Source organism: Protopterus annectens, chromosome 2.part0 (genome assembly GCF_019279795.1).
Source record: "Protopterus annectens isolate FY-2018-M chromosome 2.part0, PAN1.0, whole genome shotgun sequence".
In the NCBI taxonomy this organism is placed as follows: domain Eukaryota; kingdom Metazoa; phylum Chordata; order Ceratodontiformes; family Protopteridae; genus Protopterus; species Protopterus annectens.
Genome location: NC_056728.1, coordinates 1,104,697,278 through 1,104,719,685, shown reverse-complemented (window position 1 = coordinate 1,104,719,685; position 22,408 = coordinate 1,104,697,278). Strand labels below are relative to the sequence as shown.

General features: G+C 38.3%; 1 protein-coding gene across 1 annotated transcript in view; it reads left to right on the top strand.

The window, feature by feature from the left end:
• The window catches only part of GSTCD (glutathione S-transferase C-terminal domain containing), a 1,728,465-nt gene that overhangs the window by 1,320,622 nt on the left and 385,435 nt on the right, over nt 1–22,408 (top strand). The window contains exon 8 of the mRNA XM_044061304.1: nt 4,755–4,883. Within this exon, the coding sequence (XP_043917239.1) occupies nt 4,755–4,883 (129 nt within the window). The remainder of the gene's footprint in view (nt 1–4,754; nt 4,884–22,408) is intronic.

Below are 22,408 nucleotides of genomic sequence, written 5' to 3'. Positions count from 1 at the left end.
CATCTGGACAGATAGATGCCAAAATGGGCATTATATTCAATGATTAGCCTAATGAGGGCTGAGTAAAGGGGGACACTGATGTCTGTTGATCTAGACATGGTCCTGTTGCTTATAAGCTCTGTAATATAGAAAGACTTTCTTACAGCAATTGACACATGTTGGTCAAAAGTTAGGTCACTGTCCACATAAGTTCCCAAATCCCAAACAATTGGGTCATCTCTTAGGGGAATATTGTCACTATGGTATTTATGCTAGTGTATCTCTAGTGTATATGAAGGTATTAGTGTGTGTGTACATTTTTACACTGAGAAGCAGTATTGTGTGTATGAATAGTTTTGAAGCCAAATAGGTAAGGGGGCAGGTAATTAGGATGACTGCATAAACTCAATCCATTGTATTTGAAGTGTTGTTTGGTTTTTGAAAAAAATGATATTCATTTCATTTCTGGCCATACGTCACAGTTTTAGAAATGATTACTGGGCTAACAACCCCGGGGTGGGGGGCTATTTAAGCCTAGTCACGCTTCTCACAGGTGAGAATCAAGCTTTGTGTCAGTAATGTAAACAGCTTGGCCATTATTCCACCCCCTGCCAAAGGGATTCCAACCCTGGGCCCTCTCATTTCCCACAGCAGACAGCAGTCCCCTGCATCACTACTAGACTCTAATCTAAATCTACTTGGGACTCTATGCCAAAATCCTGGTCCAGTTTTACAGAATGCTTTTTCTTCAGTAGCTGATCCCAAAACAGGTCTGAGTATTTATATAGTATTTATATGTCTTCAAAGCTGTTTCAGAGTGAATAGTTTGTTTGTCAATTTATGATTTAGCAGGGGATAAAAATTTGGCTTTATTTTAAATAGTAGTGTGTTTAGCAAAATGTTGCCCTGCCATTAATAGGCAACCAGATGAATCTTTGTTGTGTTACTGGTGTTGTTTTTGAGTTTGCCAGGAAGACAGAACTGTTTTATTGACATCCTTTAATAATGTGTCAGAGTTGTTGCTGGAATGGAGTGCAGTTATTCAATGGCTATATTCAAGTTTGAGTATTAATACATTTGTGTCCATCTTCAAGTCTTTCCTTACAGCAGAGGAGGTGTGATATTTTGTAGCATGCTTTTAATTCTGTTACAGTTTTTTGAACTACAATATCTATGTTGATTCTCAAAGAAAGGGAGGGCCACATGTTAGACCTAAGTTATTTTGTCTGATAACATTAGGGATTTGATTGTAAAGTGAGACAACTGTTTTAAGAGGTGAAGGATTTTTGATCTTTTTTGAGGGGTGACATTTTTTATATTATACTAATGCATTATCCTGTACTGCATTAATAATACAATAAAATGCGGAATCTGCATGTTCTTCCTGTGGTTACGTGGGTTTCCTCCCATTGCTCCGATTTCCTCCCACATCCCAAAGACATGCTGTAGGTGGATTGGACTCTCTAAATTAGCCCTAGTTGTGAGTGCATGTGTGTGTGTGCCTTCTGTGGAAGGTTGGGCACCGGGCTGGCAACCCGATACCATAAAACTCCACTGCCAGTCATGAGCGGATAGGTGATCCGCTGTGGCGACCCCTAACCGGGAAAAGCCAAAAAAAGAAGACTGTATCTTGAAGAAATATCTAATGTTTTAAATTGATACGTTGTGCAGAACATGCTCCATTTAGAAGCATTCTACAGAGGTACACTAGTCAATGTTTTCCACAAAACTGTAAGTACAGTAACTGTAGGGTTTCTGTGTACCTTAGGGTGGCTTTGGGTGCCACAAAACTGGTTGTATGTGACATGGAATTTGAGAATCATGTATTTTTCTGCAGGAATGTATGGGACTTAGCCAAGCATTACTTATTTTATGTATGCAAATTAAAGTACCATCCGAGTTTTCAGAGTTGTATCACATACTTTTCCTGATTTGTATAGTGGTACTGTATAGCAAGTCAGTACCTCAGACATTGTCTCTTCAGCACAGTGGCAATCTTTCAAAATGGATTCTTAATTACAGCAAATTCTCTGGTAGTAGTGGGAAAGGGAACATAGTTCAAATTCAGAGTTATTAAATAATTAAAGCTAAGTATGTGAACATTAGAATAAAGGTAAAAACACTACAGTATAAAATAATATTAACAGATACCAAATTCACATACAGTGTGTTACAGAAATAAAAGCCATTTAACAAGGATTTGCTGAAAACAAGGATAAAACATATCATTTCAGTAAGATACTGTAGATCTCTCTCTCTGAGCCACCAGAGAAGTATATTTCAAATGTACAGAACTTAATAATTAATGAAGTGACTGCCATTAATTGTTGAGCTACACCTTCAGAACCATTAACAGCCCAAAGTCAGCAGAATGGAATCCCAAATTATGTAGTAAGGAACATTTAACTCCTTTATGTTCGACTGACCCAGGTAATGTAGTGATGAAAACATCAACATAAAGGTTTTGAATCCATCTATCCATTTATCCACAACTCCTTTTTCCCATTTCTGCACATGGGGTCAGGGTTTCACTTCACCACTGACAATCACTGAGAGCTAAGGTTTACACTGCCGGGTGGCTAGCCCTGCCATGGTCATTCTTCCACACCATACATACACAACTATGGCCAGTTTAGAGTGTCCATTCCACCTACTGCATGAATTTGGAATTTGGAAGGAAACTGGAGCACCCGGAGGAAACCCACACAAACACAGGAAAGTCATGTGGACTCCGCACAGAATGCCAGCTGAGAATCAAACTGGGGAACCTCTTGCTATGAGGCAGCAATATTTTCTGCTGTGCTTCTGTGCCGCCAATGTGCCATATAAAGGTTTTGAATATTATTTGAAGTTGCATAGGAAGCCTGTGCAAACTCCAAAGCATTGGAATAATATGTTGAAAATGATGTGTTACAGTAATTGACCACAGTGTCATAATCTACATAAGCTGTAATTGATCAGTCTTAGTGTTGGGAAAGTGTGTAGTAAAATACATTGCAGTCATTGAGGTAAGATGAAACTAAGGCAAGAATGGCAATGCAGAGGTGTTTGAGAGGTACCAAGTGCTTAATTCTGGTTTATATTCTTTAGGTGGAAGCAAGCTGTCCTTACAAGAGCCAACACCTGATTCCTAAGTGTTATCCATTCAAAAAAGGGCAGTAGCAGAATTATCAAACTTCAGCCTGTTACTGTCTTGTTTAAGTTATTAAGTGGCAAGGCAGAGGAATCCTTTGATGTTGCATGCACAGTCACTAGGGAGCCTGGCATTTAAGTCTTCTACTAAGAAATACAGACTTATCATTCATTCCTGAGAAACACAAAGGTGTGCTGCATATCACCAGCACAGCAGTGATAGGCCAGCTATCTCCTTCTGATGAGATTCCTGGGGATCAGAATGAACACCATGAAAGGTAGAGGACCCAGACTGTAACCCTGTAGCATTTTTGTTAAAACCTTGCAGGTAGAAAGACAGGCCAAGCTTCACACCCTGTTGGCTACCTGAATAAGCATGCTAAATTGGTTTGCAATCACAGAGGATCATAGGAGGTTACTAGGCTAACGGCCTCAAGGTCATTACAAGCCTAGCCAGGTTCATCCCGTGTTCCCAATGATGTCTGTTTCAAGCAGACACCAAAATCAGCACCTATTGCCCCTGTGCAAGAGGGAAACAGGTGGAACCCCTGGGATGAATTTCCGGTTACCCATCCAGTCATCCAAATTATACTTAAATAAGGCCAACAAGGGGCTTTGTTTAACATGAATAGGAAGCTTGTTCCAAAGGATCAAGCTTCGTATTCATGTTGTAAAGGAGTGCTTCTCTCGTATGATGGATAACCATAAATTTACCCTGGGGATTTCACCTATGTCCCTCTTGGACAGGGGCAGCAGGGGCTGATCTTAGATTTGCATGCAAATATAGCCTGTATATCTTGGTCCATGAGGGAACAAGGGTATAACATGGCTAGGCTTGTAGAGGCCTTAGTGCCAATAGCCTAATAACCTGTTATGATCCTGTGAGAAATTGCTGTTTGGTAGAGAGCAGAGTCAAAGGTGTTATAATGTTTGTTACTGACTGCGTTAAATCCAGTCTAATAGAATCAAACCCTCCTAGCATCCTAGTTTGAGAAGCATTATTTGTATCATTCCAGGTACCTCAAAATATCAGTACCTAGGCTGTATTTGTATGCAGTCAAGCAAAGGCCAACAATTGGTATGTGGTACATTATGTTTGTAAAGTGGAAATAAATCAGGGGAATTACTTCTTGGTGATTTTAGCATTCCATGGTGACAGTACAGTTATAACGAATATGTTAATTACATAGTCCTGGGCTTTGACTAGGGCACACAAAATGACTGGAACTAAGATCTTCCTAGCTTGGACTCTGTGGGAAAGAGATAAATTCATTACTTCAGGCATGTCAGGTATGTATTTAAAGGATTCCTTGCCAGTTTTTATCATTTGGAGATATACCCTATCATTCAGCATCAGAAAGGACAGCTGCTTATAAGAATACACTAATCCATTTTCAAAGCATATTTGTTTGTATCCAACAGTAATTCCTGTAATAGAAAAACAGTTTGCTTTTGTATGCGGGAATTGTATCAAGACTTTTATCAAGAGACTCTTGTGCTCTTTATATCTGAACTTAGATTAAACTTGTTTTCTGTGCTATTGTTTTCAAATTAGACTTTTGATACTGGTAAAGAAAATAAACCTTTATCTCTGTAAAACATTGCCTTTTCTAATATGTGTATAATATATTTGTGTATTTCAGGTGATTTTGATAGAAAACAAAGTGGAGTCACTAGTACGTGCCAGACAGAGATGTGTTGAACTCGGTTTAAACAATGTCTGGTTCATTCAAGCCAATCTGGACTATTTTACTGGATCGTTTAATATTGGAGTAAGTGGCAGATGCTTACTTAATATTATCTTGAAATCTTATTACTGAGTTACGTGTGTGTGTGTGTGTGTGTGTGTGTGTGTGTGTGTATATATATATATATATATATAAATATGTGTGTGTGTTTGTGTGTAAATATATTCTACATTAATCATGATGTTTTATATATATATATATATATATATATATATATATATATATATATATATATATATATATATATATATATATATATATATATATATATATATCTATGTGCGTGTGTAAATATATTCTACATTAATCATGATGTTACATTGTTTTTAAATTGTGTTCCAAAACAAACTGTTTTTACCTGCAGTCTGGACTATTTCTGTTAGCTACACCATGATGGGCTTGTATCTTCCAGGAAGGGGAGTTTCTGCCACATCCAGTAATATGTTGAATCTCTGGGATAGCACTGTCACTGAAATAAGGGAACATCACTTTGTGAACAAGGTTTCACTCAGATTCCTAATAATAGAAGGGTGTTTATATTTATGCACATAGATTATTTTTTAATATGTACATATAAACATGGAAGATATTTTTTGGTTGGGGACTTTGACAGATCTGAGAAATTAAAATGCAGTTGAGTACATTCCTGTTTGGATTATGGTGAAATGTTGCTTGAGATTACCAATTGTGAGGAAAGAGAATTCTCCCAAACACCTCAAATATATATGCCACGATGTTCTGTAAACATGCATGCTGATGATCACAAAAGTGGGGTATGATGCAGAGCAATTATGCATACCATCACATTATGAGCTAGTCTCTGATCATAACCATCTTGTCATGTCTTTGAAAGATGGATGCCAAGAAATTCACCTCAAAAGTGAAGCCCAAAAACTGAATCTTAATATCTGTGCCTAGAACTCATAACAAACAAGATTATGACTGGGAAGAACTGGTAGTAATTCCTTAAAATGCATGTATTAACCTGCTACCATAAAATACAGTACCTAGAGAAAATGTGAAGTAGCACTAAGCATAGCTCTCAACCTTCCATCTGCAAAACGAGGAACACTGCCTGCCATAATGTGGAACAAATTGGTAAAATGTGGAACACTTACTAATGGCTTACTAACAACGTAAACTAGGAAGCTCATAAGATGATTAAAATGTGATATTTTTACTTATAGTTCTTTTAATGAAATAATACAATTAATTCAGTTCTATTTACCACTGATACAAGTTTAAAAAATGCTAACACTGAATGTGTGGCAGGCCCTTTCAATGTAGAATTTCGAGGAACATGAAAAATTACCCCCCCCCCCCCACATGAGGAATGTTTCTAGTAATGAGGTACACATGAGAGGTATGGCACTAAGTGTTTTCAGCTTTGAAAGCTGTAACACACTTGTGATTGCCACAGAAAGAATGGCTGGAAGAAAAAGCTTTAAAATACAATTCAAGCACTTCATTTAGACTTTTTTCAGTTGGATGAATAATGTGTTTAAATGTTTAAAGCTGTTTGTGGTGGTTCCTGGCTACTGTTAGTCTTCTAGTGTGGGACTAGAGCTTCACAGTGATGAAGGAGCTTAAAAGAAGCTTGTTAGGCATCTTTCTGACATCACAAAAGTGCCTAACAAACCTGTCTTTTCTCTAGTTCTGGAGCATAGTGGCAGCACTCCATACACTGCAATGATTATGAAAATGGATTCATAACAATTGAATGCCACCAGTAATACTAGTAGCAAAGTAGAAGATTGAACAGAAAGTCTGGTAATTTATTTCTTAAAAAGGATATTAAAGAGATTTGTAATATGCCTGAATGAACTTAATAAATGAATAGGCAGTTACACAAGATCTAAAAGTGGAAGTGGGTTGTAATAGCTTTCAGCTTTCGTGATGGCCTTTGGTCCTAAGCTTAATATTGTACTATGAAAAGTGTAAGCTGCCAGTAAAAAAAGAAAAGAACAAAATATGTATATTTTAAAGTAACTGTTTGAAATTCTGAGACTCTGTAGTAGAATTCCAGGAATAGCGAGACTAAATAGCCAAAAATGTGGACCTATATATACTAAGTCTGAGATTGCCATTTTCTCTGGATATTCCCTTTTTTTCCTGAGGTATGACAGTTTCAGAGGTGGTATATGTCAGTTCAAGGGATATGGGGGAGGTTGCTGCCTGCAAAAAACAACTTTAAAGGAGAACAGTGATGTTTGCTGTTCACTGTTCTAATGTTTTTTGAACTTGTGTTTTGAAATCACTAGACTTGCATTTAACGAGTTTCAGAATTGTAATAGAGTGTCTAAATTTTCATCTGGAGACATTATCAGAAGATGTAAAGAACAAGAAGTTGTTTGTCTTTCGGCTTTTGATGTAAAGAACAAGTAAAAAGAAAAAAAAAAACATAACACATTTACATTAGCAATTAAAAGTGCAGGCCATTTTCACAGGATATACAACAGAAATGGTTTCCTTCTTTGTTAAGAATGATTTTCCTTCTCTTTAAAGCAACTCCAAGCATGATGAATTTGATGGAAACATGATGTAAATAAATTTCAGTTTGTTTTCTAGCAGAACTTGATTTTTTTTCCAGACATGATTACAAGTTACCAATTTTGGCTTTTTAAGAAATACAGCTAACAGATGCAATAACATGGATTCAGATTCTATGAGAAGAATAACTCAAGATTCCAGAGAATTACAGATACCATACCGCCATGAGATCTGGGATCACTGAGCAAGGGCAAGACATGAAATATCTGAGCACCTTATTTTACAAGCAATTAACGGTTTAGTAAAATAACTTAGAAATTTAAAGTTGTTGTGTAACCCACTACTTTTGGAGTTAATGTTAGGAGAGTTGCAGGTGCATAAATGAAAAGAAAAAGGTTCTTCTTTGTGAGAGCTTAAAAGATGATCGAGGGACTGTAGTTTCATATAAAAAAGATGATGTGGGTCAGAACTAGAGTAGCTTTAGCCTGGTTTTAATTTGATTTGAAGGAGATTATGTGGCGTGATTGATTTCTTTTCTCTATTTGTTATCATTAGTATTATTATTATTACTATTATTATTATTAGTATTATTATTATTATTATTATTATTATTAGTATTATTATTATTATTATTATTACTATTATTATTATTATGGTGTATTTCTAATAAAGCATTTTGTCTAAGGCTAAGAGAACTCCATTGCCCAGTATGCTGTCCATTCCGGCTGTAAGAGTATGTCTTCTCTAGGTATATACAGGAGTCACCAAAGGAATGATATAGGACACATTTGTATATAAGATGTATTCTTACTTAAAGAAAACAGCAGATATTAATGTAGGTACATGCAACAGGTAAAACGGAGGTAACAAATCTCTGTGATATCCCAATTTGGGAATATATTACTTTGACAAAGTCTGATGGAGGTACAGTATTTATGAAATGAGAATGAACCGCCAGTACAGAAGTTAATCCACAGGAAATCCAAACAGCAAGCAGTAGAATAAAGAACCGCTGGAACACACAAACAGATAGTCTAGACCAAAATACTTTATTGCAATACAAATAAAAACACTTTCGCCAACAGGTTTCTTCAGGCTTAGTATAGAAACTCTTTGTCAAAAAAAACTCCTTTATACGATGATATCATAATCAATTAAACATGCTTTTGACTCTCGATGAGCAAGGGATTTAAAGACACAGTATTATTCAAGCCTGGCCATAGATGTGCAGCTAGATGTAAAATCCAATAAACTTCATCTAATTCAGTGTGGCATACAATATTTCCACCACAAACTGAACAATTACTTACACATAGGATTAAAAACTTAAAGACATGATCAGGACCTTTATCATTTTGATGTCTAAAAAGAGCACTAGTAATGACCTCTGTTTATGTCAGATAGGTGTTTACTTATTCCATCTTTGAATTTTTGGTTTGTTTTGCCCACATAGAATGCAGGGCATTTTTGACATAAGGCAAGGTTGTACAACAATACTGGTATAGCTATTACCACAGTCATATAATTTAAATACAGCTGACGTAACAGGATGCTTAAGAGAGTTGCAACTTAAAACATTCTGGCAAAACCTACTCCTAACACATTTAAAAGCGCTCTTCTTCTTACAATAAACCAGCTTATTAATCATTCTCTGTTCTTCATAACAGAACTTACTTTTCGAGTTATGACATCTCTTATGACCAAAAGCAGGTGTGTCACAAAGAACTTGATTAAGTTCAAGAACATCTCTTAAAACATGCCAGTATTTCTTGATAATGCTTTTATCATCATAAGTTTTGGCATTATAAGTAAGCATACATCTAACATTAGAAGGTCTGGTAACTGAATATGTGCGTCTATATCAAAATTCCGAAGAGGTAAAATACCGAACATGAAAATATTGAACCCAAAATACCTAATGGTGAAAATAACGAAGCCCCGTAACATCAAAATCTTACCTGGGGCAACATTTCGCTGGGCTGTTCCGTGGCTTCACTATTTCTTCCACTGTGGTGTAAGAGTTACGGACCTTAGGGTTAGGATGTGGGTTAAGGTAAGTGAATAGTTAGTAATGTATGTATGGTGTAGTGTAGGGTTGTGTCTTGTTAACTGTATGTGTGTGTATTAATTAGTTTGTGTATAGATTCATAGGGTATGTGCGCGATAGTTACAGACCGTATGATCTGGGTGCGAGTTAAGGTTAGTAATGTATGTGTGGTTTAGTGTGGGGTTAGGTTTTGTTAACTGTATGTGTGTGGTTTATTTATTTTGGTGTGCTTGTGTTGTGTGTATGTTTCTCGGAACAGCAAATTTTTTCCCTGGGAAAAAATTTGCTCTTCTGAGTGTTCGACAATTTCAATATTCAAAATTACAAGTTCGAACATATAGTGTTCGACATTTTGGAATTTCGAATATATGATATAGACCCGAATCTGTATTTGCAGTATCAGCTTTAGCAAATATGGGCCTAGTTTTAGTTTGTCTTAATAAAATAACAGTGTAACATTTACAGAAAGAAAAACATGTTTTGGGGTTGTTCTCAGTATTTTACAACACCCCTGTTCCCCTCCACATTTATCATGATTAGTATATGTATAATTCTTTTCTCTTTCAGTTATTACAATCCCAGGCACCAGTCCATAAACCCCTTTTGTCATAAACGTTTGCAATGTCCACTACTTCTTTACATAAAACTTTCAAATGTCCTTTCAAAGTCTTTCTTTCTACCTCAGTCTGATTTTGTATACAAATCTTCTTTTATGTTTCCCTGTTAAATGCATTTATCACATAATGATTCCATGGGTTACAGTCTTTCTTTTTTTCATATTCTTCAAGAAAATTTTCCTGTGATAAAACAGTCTTATTTATAATGTCACAAAATGTCCTTTTGTTAATAAGAGTAAATGCACTTACCTCATGCATTTCTACACTAAAAAGGAGCTATTAAATTCTCCTACACTTCATACCTGTCCATTTCTTTGTCTTCTTTATTTTAAATCCTTACCACATTATTCCTTTTTTCATTTCCTTCTGCCTTGTTTTCTGTTACTTCACTATTCCCTTCTTTTATTTTCTCTGCATATTATTTATTTTCCTTCTCAAATCCAAACTGCGAAAAATGCACTCACAAGTCACAAAAATAAATCCGAAAGAGCGCAGTGCACAAAAATAAATCCGAAAGAGTAATTATCTAATTATCTGATGAAGTCCAAGTTTATGTGGACGAAAACGCGTATTGTGGAATAAAAGCGTTAGTGTGTTTTTGGTTCGTGGATGGTAATAAATCGTGCAGTCTTTACTAAGTTGGTGGTTTGCCTCTCCATTAGCCCACTGAGCTTTTTCAGATTTATCTTTTCCTTCTCACCACTATTCTTCAGGATTGTCTCTGCATCTTCCTTCTGTATTTTCTCCATAATGTCCCTCCCAGGCAACATCTCCTTCATTTTCTGGCTCACTAAATCATCCCTCAAGCCTCCTGACTGGAGGGTTATAGTTATACATCCATCATTTGCTGACTCATCTCCATCAAACAGGCTTCTTTGAAACGTGTTTGATAGAGGTGAGTCAGACAGGTGTCTTTGAAACATTTCTTCAGAATTCTGCACCCATTCTCCAGTCTCGTTATTTGCTTTCTCCTTCATTTCTTTCACTACTCCATCATCTCCTTCTCTGTCCATCTGCCTCCCTGTTTCTCTGGGCCACCTCTGCACCTGGAACAGAAACAGGAAGTGCTCCTCCAAAATTGTTCCTACTCACAACAATGACGATTTTGGGATGTTCCCGAATGCCCTTGCCAAATTTCCCCTACTAGTATAAGTACTATCTCTTGTCTCCCCTGAAAATGAGGCTACTAGCCAAGTGGGACTAACCCAGTCAACAAAGGATAAGTAAATAAAAATAAAATTAAATCTGAGAGGTGAATCTTTGCATCCATGTTGAGAACACACAATAAAGGGTTATGATTGGTGAAACCTGATCATAATTCCTTGTAGCATATAGTGCTTTATTTGCTCAATGTACTACCAGTCACAAGAAGAAAAAAGTAAGGAAAAAGTATAGGACCACAAAATGTTTTTCCAGCTGTCTACACCATCCAGTGTAGAAAGAATTTTACACAGAGCCAAAAATAATGGGGACAAAGGACCACCACAATAAGGACAATTTTTAAATATCTCTGTGATTCAGTTAAAGTGTTAATAGAACAACAGGTTTTAAAATAGTGTGTGTATGCTGAGCAGCAAGTAGTGTGAAGCTAATGTCTGACATTTGTGGCTGACTGTAGTGTTTAGTGATTTACCAGGAAATGAAACATTTGAGGGACGAGACAAAAATATGAAACAAAATCAAGGATGTTCTGCAAAATTCTGGACAGCTCAGAGTTATGGACATCCAGCAGAAACAAAGTGCCCCTCTGTAGAACTAATGGCTTTAAAAGCTGTTAGCTACATCATTCTGTCATAATTCTGTTTACAAGTGTGGCAGGGTGAAGTTCTAACAACTTTTAAAAGTTATTCTACCTTTTGCTGCTCTTGTCTGGCCCTGTCCTCTGTTTGTCCTTAGTGCAACACTGAATCTTAATGGCACTTATGTATTGCTTAACAAGCTTTTGTTAAGTACAACCAAGTGCTGCGAAAATCAGGTCTTGTGCTGGGGAAGTGAGTCTATATTAGCATGTTGACGGGGCAAAACAGCGAATGTCCTAATGTCGACACATATTAAACAAAATTTCAATATCTCGAATGGCCAGAACAGCCAACAACAAAAACAAATCAACAGACAAAATAAAGTGGGGGGCTTTGCCCCCACACCCCCCATGTTGGGGGCTGTGTCCCCCACACCTCCCCCTACTTAAAAATGCCAACTCCAAGATTGCACTACAGTGGAGGAAACAGCAAATTCCCAACAACGGCCCAGCAATTTTTTTCCCTGGGAAAAAAATTTCTGTTCTGGCCATTCAAGATTTAGGCAATTCATTTAATATGTGTTGATGTAAGGACATTCAGTGTTCTGCCCTATTGACATGCTAATGTAGATCCGGGGGAACTACTTAACAATTTTATCTTTTTTTTTTCCCAGTTTCAGAATATAATTACAATTTTCCTTGCACTACATATGGATTAATAGTGTATTCCAGAGCTATCGCTTCTGGAAACAAAGCTGTCCTTTTTGTTGATCTTACTTAGTTCAAATTTGTGATTCCATTTTTGAATGACTGGCTGGTATAAATGATGATTTAGAAGATTTGTTAATGATGTCATCATGCAAAACTGTGAAGGCAAATATGAGCTTACTTCTCCAGCACTAACTTGTATGTAATTATCGAATGTAACAGTTTTTTTTTTTTTTTCGCATTTTGTCAGCAGTGTTAGCAATACCAATTTTATAACATGTGCAGAAGGGTAAAGTTATATTCTGTAATAAACCTAATGACTGTTTTAAATTGTTTGGGTAATTGCTCAGAAACTGTTGATGTTGTTGATCTGAAAATAAGACTCATACTACTTAAAACGTCAGGTGTGGTTTTTCAAACACCGGATCAGGCTAATTTAAATTATATTATTTATTTATTTTATTTATTAATTTGTCTTTGTTTACAGGGAAAACCCTACTGGACAAGAGCCCATTTTCTTTGGATGGCCGGGAAGAAAAACTCCTATAAAAGTTACATTTTTAGTTTTACATATTAATCAAGAACATTTGATTGTAAACAGTATAGCAAAACAGTTTGGTTTGTCTTTCGGTCTTTCCCGGTTAGGGGTTGCCACAGCGGAACTCCAGTCTGCTAATGATTGACAGTAGATTTTCATGAACGCCAAGGTGCCAGCTCGACGTTTAACCTTCAACGAAGGCACGCCCATTTACGCATGTTTTTCAAACGCCAACCCAACCGCGGGGAGCACATGCAGACTCCACACAGAAGGCACTCCCTGCACTCCAGCCGAGAATCGAACGAGAGAACCTCTTTCTGTGAGGCAACAACGCTATCACTGCACCACCGCAGATGTGCTTAATATATAAATTTATCCATAGGATTCATGTTATCAGAACGATACAGAATATTACATGAAAAATTGCAAAAAAATTAGTAGCTGTGTAGAAGTCATGTTGATTGAGAATAGGTAACATTCTTATTGTCTTCATATCTGTGGAGTCATATGAGAACATTTTCTACTTGGCTTAGTAGTTTTTGCAATACATCATTATGAGGAAAGAGGAGATATAGTAGGATATAGATGGTATTTGATATAACAGCGTTGTAGGAACAAGCAATACATTGTACAGTACAGATGTTAGTTTTAACAGACGGTAAGGAGCTGTTAATAGGGGAAGAGAGAAGAGAAACAGGGTGAGAGAGGGGTAACATAGTAGGGGGAAAGGAAGCAGGAAGGGGAAAAATGATATGTAGAGAAGAGAGAGATGAGAGTATGAGTAATAAGAAGGATGTAAGAAGCAAGGGACAGTGAAATAGGGTAGATCTAGCCAGGGGTATTACAGGAGCAGAGACAGTTGTTATTTAGATGTGTTTTTTTAGTTGGGCTTTAAAGAAAGCTAATTTGTCTATAAGTTTAATGTCAGAGTTTAGTAACATAATTTGAGTAGAGAAAGTTGCCTGTGCTATTACTAATTTAGTTATGAGTAAGAGGAATTTTTTTCTGGATCTAAACTGTCAATTTTAGGAGTAGGCCTATAGTATGTTTTGAGATATGGGGTGATGTTCTGGGGTATAAATATGTTTAAGTGCTATCACTAACTGTGTGTAAGTTAGTTGATTAGGAATGCGCTAGCCAGTTCTCCTAAGACAATACAGTGATGAGTTTTGTATAGGGGTATTTGTGGCAAATTTGGCTGTTTTATTATACATGTCTCATATTTAGTACTGTCTGTTTTATTTTGGTTTTTAAATGTTGGTGAGACATACAGAAGAGCTGGGAGAAGGTAGGCTCTGGCTGTAGATTATCTGCTGGGGTCTGCAAGATAGTATTTAGCTTTGTAGAAGAAACCTATTTTCATGTTTTTTTTTTGTTTTTTTTTTTTTACTGACCTGTAGTAAATGCTTGCAGAATTTTAGTGTATCATCAGCTAGGACACTTGTAATTTTATTTGAGAGATGATGATGGAGACAATTGTCATTGATACTTTGCTGTAAATTGTACAAATTAAGAAATATTGATTATTTATACTGTTACTTTTTTAAGTAGGCATTTTTGTATTTCTGTAAATATTTAACTAATCAAGTATTTGCAAAAGAATTTCTTGGTATCATCTGAAAGCTAAAGTCTCCTGAATAAAATTGCTGATGTCAATATATGCTAAACCTTCCAAGATGCGAAATGTTGTTTATGACAATTTTGAGAAAAATATAATTCTGGATGTTTCTGCATTATAAGATGTTACAATGTTGCCATAAAGACTGAATGCACTGGTCTTCATTCATTGTAAAGTAGACAGTTTGCTCAACACATTGATGTTTGCACCATTTTTTTTTACTCATCACATGATGTTTAAAATCTGATGTCCTTTTCATTCTTCCTCAACCCATGGGGTTCAGATCCAATCCTCAGAGCCGACTTGGCCGCATACAGCAAACATTGGATCCAGCTCTCAAGCTTCTCCCTCTACATATAATGGCCTCTTCCATCCCCATTACTTCATATCTCATTTGCCATATTGTGAACAGAAGCAGGTTCTTTCTTCAAGCTTTAGCAGTGGCTTTATTTGCGACTTAATTCACCTTTTTTGATCTTGTTAAAAAAAAACAAAAGACCTGTCTTTATCTTTACGTATAGCAATCCTCCTTCGTGGTTTTTTGCAGGACGTTCAGACATGTTTGCTATTTTCCTCTTTTTACTATACTGAAGAGCAGTAAACTCCCGATTACCATCGCTGTGTTTTTTTTCTTTGCTTACCCCCTTGTACCATTAAGGTATCTCTTCAGTTTTCCATTGCTGGTAATTAAAATCTTTTGCTAAATTTTCTTTCCTGTCAAAAAAAAGAGAGAAAAAATCTGTCTTTACTTGTATTGGTTTTCCTCTGTTTTAGTTGCTTTTTGTGAAGGATAAACTGATGGGATTCAAAATATGCAGTTCTTGTGGGCATAATACCCTAATTCAGATGCCCACAAGCAGTGCATGTACTGTCTTGCAGCTGGACACTTGGACACTGCATGTACCATTTGTTCCACCTTCAATCCAAGACATTTGGAAGATAGATGAAACAAGTTGATTTTAAAAGGGTCTTCTCCATGCTACTTCTTCTTCTGGGGCTCGACCCCCCCCCCCCCAAAACTAGCAAGTCTGCTCCGCTGGAGCATAGAAAATGCTCCCAGTCGAATTCTCCCTGGTCTTCGTCCTAGTCACTGTCCAAGAGCAGAAAAACTTCAGATCCAACACTTGTGGTTCCAGAGACCTGATCCTAAGATCCGAAACCCTCGGATCCCAAGGCTTCGGCTCTTATCATTATTTCAATAAGCCCAACAGCACTACCCTTGGATCCTAGATCCTCACATCCAAAGCCTGGTACTTTTCTCAGGAGCCTTACTGCAGAATGTGTCATGAAGCCTGTATTACCCACCCTGCACTTTCCATTGCTTCAAACACCAAAGAAGCACTCCGGGCCACCATCCACTACTTCCTCTAGGACCTCCAGAAGTTTGTCAGAAGAGAATGTGGATAGGATGATGCAAAAATTTCTCAGAGCTCAGATCCAGATAGTGGTCTTACCAACTCTGTCCACTGTTAGATCCATGAGCCTTCCTACGATGTCCAGAATTATCGTATTTCCTTTGCTGATCCATCCAGTGATTTCAGATTCCTAGGATCCAAAATCCCCCGAGAGGTTTGGCATCAGATCCATAGAAAATATCTTCAACTCCAGCTATATCCCTGGCTAGCTCCTCTCCAATAACCTTTGATCAGAACAGATCCCCAGAGCCGTAGTGTCAGTGTCGGATCTGAGGGGTAGGAATTGACTCCGATGTTGTCATATCCATCCCTCCCTCTCAGAGTCTCGGCCTTGGCAACTTGGGAATGGTTCCATCCTTGAGGCATGGATCCAAGAGTGGCCGATACCTACCTTCAATGGGAGTTTTGGCTCTGAGAAGGCTGGTCGAAGCCTCTACGAGTCCAATGGCCTTTGAGGTTGCGGAAAAGACCTTTTCTGTCTCCAGAAAACCGGCTTCTCATTTTTCATATCCATCCTCCTTCCCCTTGTCAGTTACAAGCTCTGAGTAGGTCAGACCTACTCCACAAGGACAGCCAGTTCCAATAAGTGTTCAGTCAGTTCCGATTGATGAACTTCCCCTCACTTCCCCTGATCACCCCACAGAGGAAGTACAGTATAAGAGAATGTGCAAAAGGAGGCACATTGTTTCCCCAAAGGAGTCACTCATGGGGGATACCGATTTTGATGAAGGAGAAGGGTACTCTAGATTCCCACCAGACAACTTCTCCTTTGGAGACATTTTACAGATTGTGAAACAAAAAAGTGGCTGGTTTTCACAAAGTCCCTGTCCAGAAGAATTGGTATTTTTGGAAGCTTTTAGTTCTGGCCCATCTATGTTTTGGGTTATTCCTCCCAGCGGATGAACTCATTTATTTGGCTGCCTGATAAGCTTGAAAAAAAAACAGATGCCATTGAACCTATCCAGAAGAGGCCTGACAAGTTTTTATCACCCCCTAAAGACAGACCCCACTGGAGCAAAGTAGTCACAGTTGATTCTATGGTGGTGGTGGCAGCCACCAAGAAACAGCTAGCAGAGCAGAGCTCTTCTGTTCATCCACCAAAAGGGAATCTAGGGCATTGGACAGATTCGGAAAACAAGTCTTTGCCTCAGCATCCTTTGGACTGAGGTCTCTAAATTACCTGGCACACTTCATGAGGATTCTCAGAGTCCATGTCCACAGAGGACTTCAAAAGAATATGCTTGCAGCTGGCCATTCTTTTACCTATTTTACATGCTTCAGTGAGATTTATCTCTCACACAGCCTGGGGCACCTCACAAGCAGCTGGTTCAAGCATTGCTCTTAGGAGACATGCCTAGATGTGGCTATGTGACTTTACGGAGACCTTTAAGACATCTTTTATCAATGCCCCATTCAATGGCACATCCTTATTTGGGCTGTCATTAAAAGGGACACTTACCCACAGTGAACAAAATGGAAAGACCCTGTCTGCCATGGGAATCTAGTTCTATACTCCTTGCTGGACCTTTTCCAGGAATCAAAGAAATGGTAAGAAAATGTGATACCAAAAAACTCAGAAACCTTTCCAAGATCCGCATGGGACAATTCCTCCAGAGGCAGAGGAGGAAATTCTAATGGGAGACTTCACCCTAGAAGCAGAGGAGGTCCGCAGAATCAGTGTTTTCAGGATTCCTTTCCAGACAGACCTTTTCAGTGCTCCTGAAGTGCTGCTCGACTGTCCAATTCTGGAGGCAGTAGGGGGACAATTATCCCTGCACCCAGTATAACAAAAGATACCTGGGTGCTGGAAATCATATCTAGATGTTATTTCATTCCATTTTTCCAAATCCCTCTTCACAAAATGAAAAAAACTTCCGGACATTCCATCCAGTCAAAGGAAGGGTGCAGCACAAGAAATTCAAAGGCTGCTAGAAAAAAGAATCATCCAAGATGTCCCACCAGAACAAATAGGATTCAGAACTTACTCATGCTTCTTTTTAGTTCCCAAGAAAACAGGGGACCTCAGACCAGTTTTGGGTATAAGAAATTTAAATCAGTATGTGAAGAAGTCATTGTTCCCAAATGGTCATGCTACAATCCATCCTATCTGTTCTACACAGTACACACAAAGATGATTGGATGTGCTTGATAGATCTTCAGGATGCATACTATCACATCAAAATAGACAGGCACTCCAGAAGATATTTACGTCTTCAGCTAGGAGCCAGTCACTACCAGTTCAGAGCCCTGTCCTTTGGACTCACCACAGCCCCCAGGGTGTTTACCAAATGTATAGCAGTGGTGGTTGCTCATTTGAGACTGAAAGGATTCCGAATGTTTCCATATCTGGATGACTGGCTTCTCACTGCCCCCTCCAAGCATCTTCTCCTGCGTTCCAGGGACTATTTGCTCCATATTTGCCAATCACTATGGATAACAATAAATTATGCCAGATCAAACCTAACACCAGTCCAGAGCCTGGAGTTCATTGGTACAATTCTGGATACAACAACACAGGTAGCTTCACTACCACCTCATCGCATATCCACTATCAGGAATCAGGTTCACCTACTTATTTCCCATCCATCTCTTCCAGCAAAATGAGTTCTTAAAGCACTAGGTTCTATGCCAGCAGCCATTGTATTTCTTACTTTGGTATGTTTCTTTATGCGTGTCCTTCAGTGGACTCTAGCTGTTCAGTGGTCCATTCTACATCAACCCATATCCTTTCCAGTCAATGTAACTTCAGTTTGCAAACAACACATTCATTGATGTATTCATTTGGATGACATTCATCTAGGCTGTCCTTTTCTTTTTCCGACTCTACTGGCCACAGTGACCAGGATTGCCTCCCAAATGGGGTGGGGGACATTTCCTTGGAAGGGCAGTCAAAGGTATGTGGTCACCCAAGAGCCAGTCTGCATATCAATGTACTAGAGATGAGAGCAGTCCTTTGCACGTTGCAGGCTTTTCAAGATGCTCTCCCTCTGGGGACTGTTACAGTTCAGATCAACAACATGTCTGCAGTCTGGTACATCAGCAAACAAGGAGGAACCCAAACTTATCCCCTCTGCAGAGAAGCCATGAGAGTGTGGGAATGGGCAGTCTCATCAGACCACTTTCTTGTTGCAATGCACATTCCAACCATTTTGTTATCGGACAAACTAAACACATTCATTTTGATGCCGCATGACTGGTCTCTCAACCAATCTGTTGCAGAAAGCATTTTCTGTCATTGGGGAACAACCTTGCTGCAATCTTTTTGCATCTTCCCACAACAACAAGTGCAGCATATACTTCAATCTAATCCCTCCATTGGGGACTCTCAGAGAGATGCTCTACTCCACGCTTGGCCACCTCACTCTCCTTTATGCTTGTCCCCCTTTTCCCTTGATATCGAAGTTTCTACAAAAATCAAGTCGGCTGAAGAGCTCGGTCATTCTCATTGCTCCCTTCTGGCCTCGACAGGTATGATTCCCCTTTCAATGGTTTCTTCGTTGTCCTCCATGGAAATTGGAGTCATCTCCAAATCTCCTCTCTCATATGTCAGGGATCCAACATCCCAGTATCTAGGCCCTCAAACTAACCTCATGGTTTCTCCACTTCCAATAATGGTTATACAGCCCCGGATTTCTTCTCCCGTATGTACCATTGGCATGCCTTCACAAAGAGAGTTTACTATAAATGTTTATAATATCAAGAGGTAAGATTCCTCCTTTAGGAGTTAAACGATGAGCTTGATCCTTTATCTGTTCCGGTTTCTGCTGTACTTGAATTTCTAGCTACCCTTTTTAAAGAAAGGGCTAGTTTCTCTACCATCAAACTACAGTTAGTGGCCATTTCTAACCCACACAGGAGACATAAATTATTCCTTGGCTTCCTCCAAATTAAGCAAAGCATTTCTAAACTGTATTTTCTTCTCAGATCACCTATAAAAGATCCTTCACCTTCCTGGGATCTTACACTTGTGCTCTAAGGTCTAACTCAAAAACCTTTTGAACCTTCAGTTAACCCTGATTTAAAGTTCCTTTCTTGGAAAACGATCTTCTTAGTAGCCATTACTTCTGCTAAGAGGATATCTGAAGTCCATGCTCTCTACTCAAAAACTCCTTTCATCTTTTTCCATAAAGATAGGGCTACCTTACAGACAAACATTTTCTTTTTTGCATAGTGGCCTTTGACAATAACATCAGTCTGTTCATTTACCAGTCTTCTTTCCAAATTCTTTCAAATAAAGGCGAGTACATGCTTCATCTCCTGCACATACACAGTTACGATTTTATCTTCACAGGGCAAAGCACTTCAGAAATCAGATCAACTATTTGTTTCCTTTGGATTACCAGTATCTAAAATCACTTTAGCAAAATGGATTGCAGGCTTTATTTCTTGGATTTATTTTTGACAAGGCAGAGCCTTACCCACACCTTCTAAGGCTCATTCAGCCAAATCCATAGCTGCTTCATCAGCTTTTTGGTCTGGAACGTGTATTGATGAAATTTGCACAGCTGCTACATGGTCCAATGCTCATGCATTTCTTATGCATTACAAAGTGGATATTATATCTAGAAACAGAGCCATGGTACTATGGAATATCCTTCCATGAGGGCTACCCGAGAGCAATGTAGCTGGGGACTCTGTCTCATGGTTGAGGAAGAATGAAAAGACAACATCAGATTTAAAAGTTATGTACTTACCATAACTAGACATTTATGTTGTCCATTTTCATTCTTCCTCAACATCACTCCCATGCCTCCACCATTCTTCTTTTTCTGGAGGGACCTGTAGGACTGCGTTTGGAGCCTACAATTTCAGGCTTGAGCCCTTCCTTTCTCTGTTACCTATTCCAGTCTCTGTTTAGCTATAAGTGCCTAAGGCATCAAACTTGATGTGAGGTAATGGGGATGGAACAGAGCATTATAGGTAGAGGGAGAAGCTCGAGAGCTCGATACGAAGTCTGGAGTATACAGCTGAGTCGGATACAAGGATCAGATCTGAACCCCATGGGTTGAGGAATAATGAAAACATAAAACACAGATGCCTAGTTATGTTGGCTTTTGGATTGTGTATAGCTAGTTATGTTGAGTACATAACTTAATTACTTTGGCTAGTGTTTTTTAAATAGATTTTTCAGAAAATACTCAGTTATCTAAGAATTTGTGTAGGCTTTTGCAAATGTGACATTCCTCATCTACTTGAATGAGTAAGTGATTTTCTTATGTTTTAAAATGTACCTTTGCACCACAGCATGTGATGCATATACCAACTAATTGTACTTTGAACCATCAATGAACCTTTTTTGGATTCTTCTTATATAAAAAAATACTTTTAAAATCTGTATTTTCCATGTGTTGACATCACTGAGTAAAAAACAGCAAACTTTAATGTCAGAGACATCAGTATAGCAAAAATGTGAGTTGTGTCCATAGACTTAAATATGTGCACCATCACGCATGCATGAAGGTGTCCCATTGATGCTCTGCACTCTGACCAAAGTAATATCATGGTAGAAAACACTAAATTTATTTGGGTCATGGCTTAATAAAAAGTTTATGAAGTGTTTTATTAAAAAAAGGGCTGAAAACATAATAATGGAAAAGTGGTAAAAGGCATAGCAGCACTTGATTCATCAAGTGTCACAACATGTGTATGTATGTACATATATATATATATATATATATATATGTATATATATATATATATATATATATATATATATATATATATATATGTGGTGCTGCGGTAGCGTTGTCGTCTCACAGTAAGACGCTGTCCGGTTCAATTCTCAGCTAGAGTGTCTTCTGCGTGGAGACATGCGTGAATGGGCGTACCTTCGTTGAAGGTTGTGCGTCAGGCCTGGCAAGCCGGTACGTAAAAATCAACTGCCAATCATTAGCGGACGGGAGTTCCACTGTGGCGACCCCTAACCGGGAAAAGCTGGAAGACACAAACAAACATATATACATGTATATAAATATATGGGAACACTTTATAATCTTGAAATTCTGAAATACCGAATTTCAGAATCCCAAGATCATAAAGCTGAAAGTTCTAAATACAGAAACCCAGAAGCGTGAATTTCAAAATCCTGATGTTCGGAGATGTTGAAGTAGCACTTCTGGTGTTGCCGTGTTTGAATGGAAGTTCAGGTAAGTATGCATGTTTAAGGGTGTTGGTTAGGGTCTTTAGTGTGTGTCAGTGTGTGTTGTGACTGTGATGTGGGTGTGCAAGGGGAATGTAGGTGTGTGGCGGTGTTTTTGTGTGTTTGTCTGTGTAGTGCGACACTGGAGTTAGTATATTTAAGTAGGGGGGTTTGGGGGCACAGGTGGGCTTGCCTCCCTGCTTGTATGTAGTCTAGGTTTGTGTGTTTGTGTGTGGGGG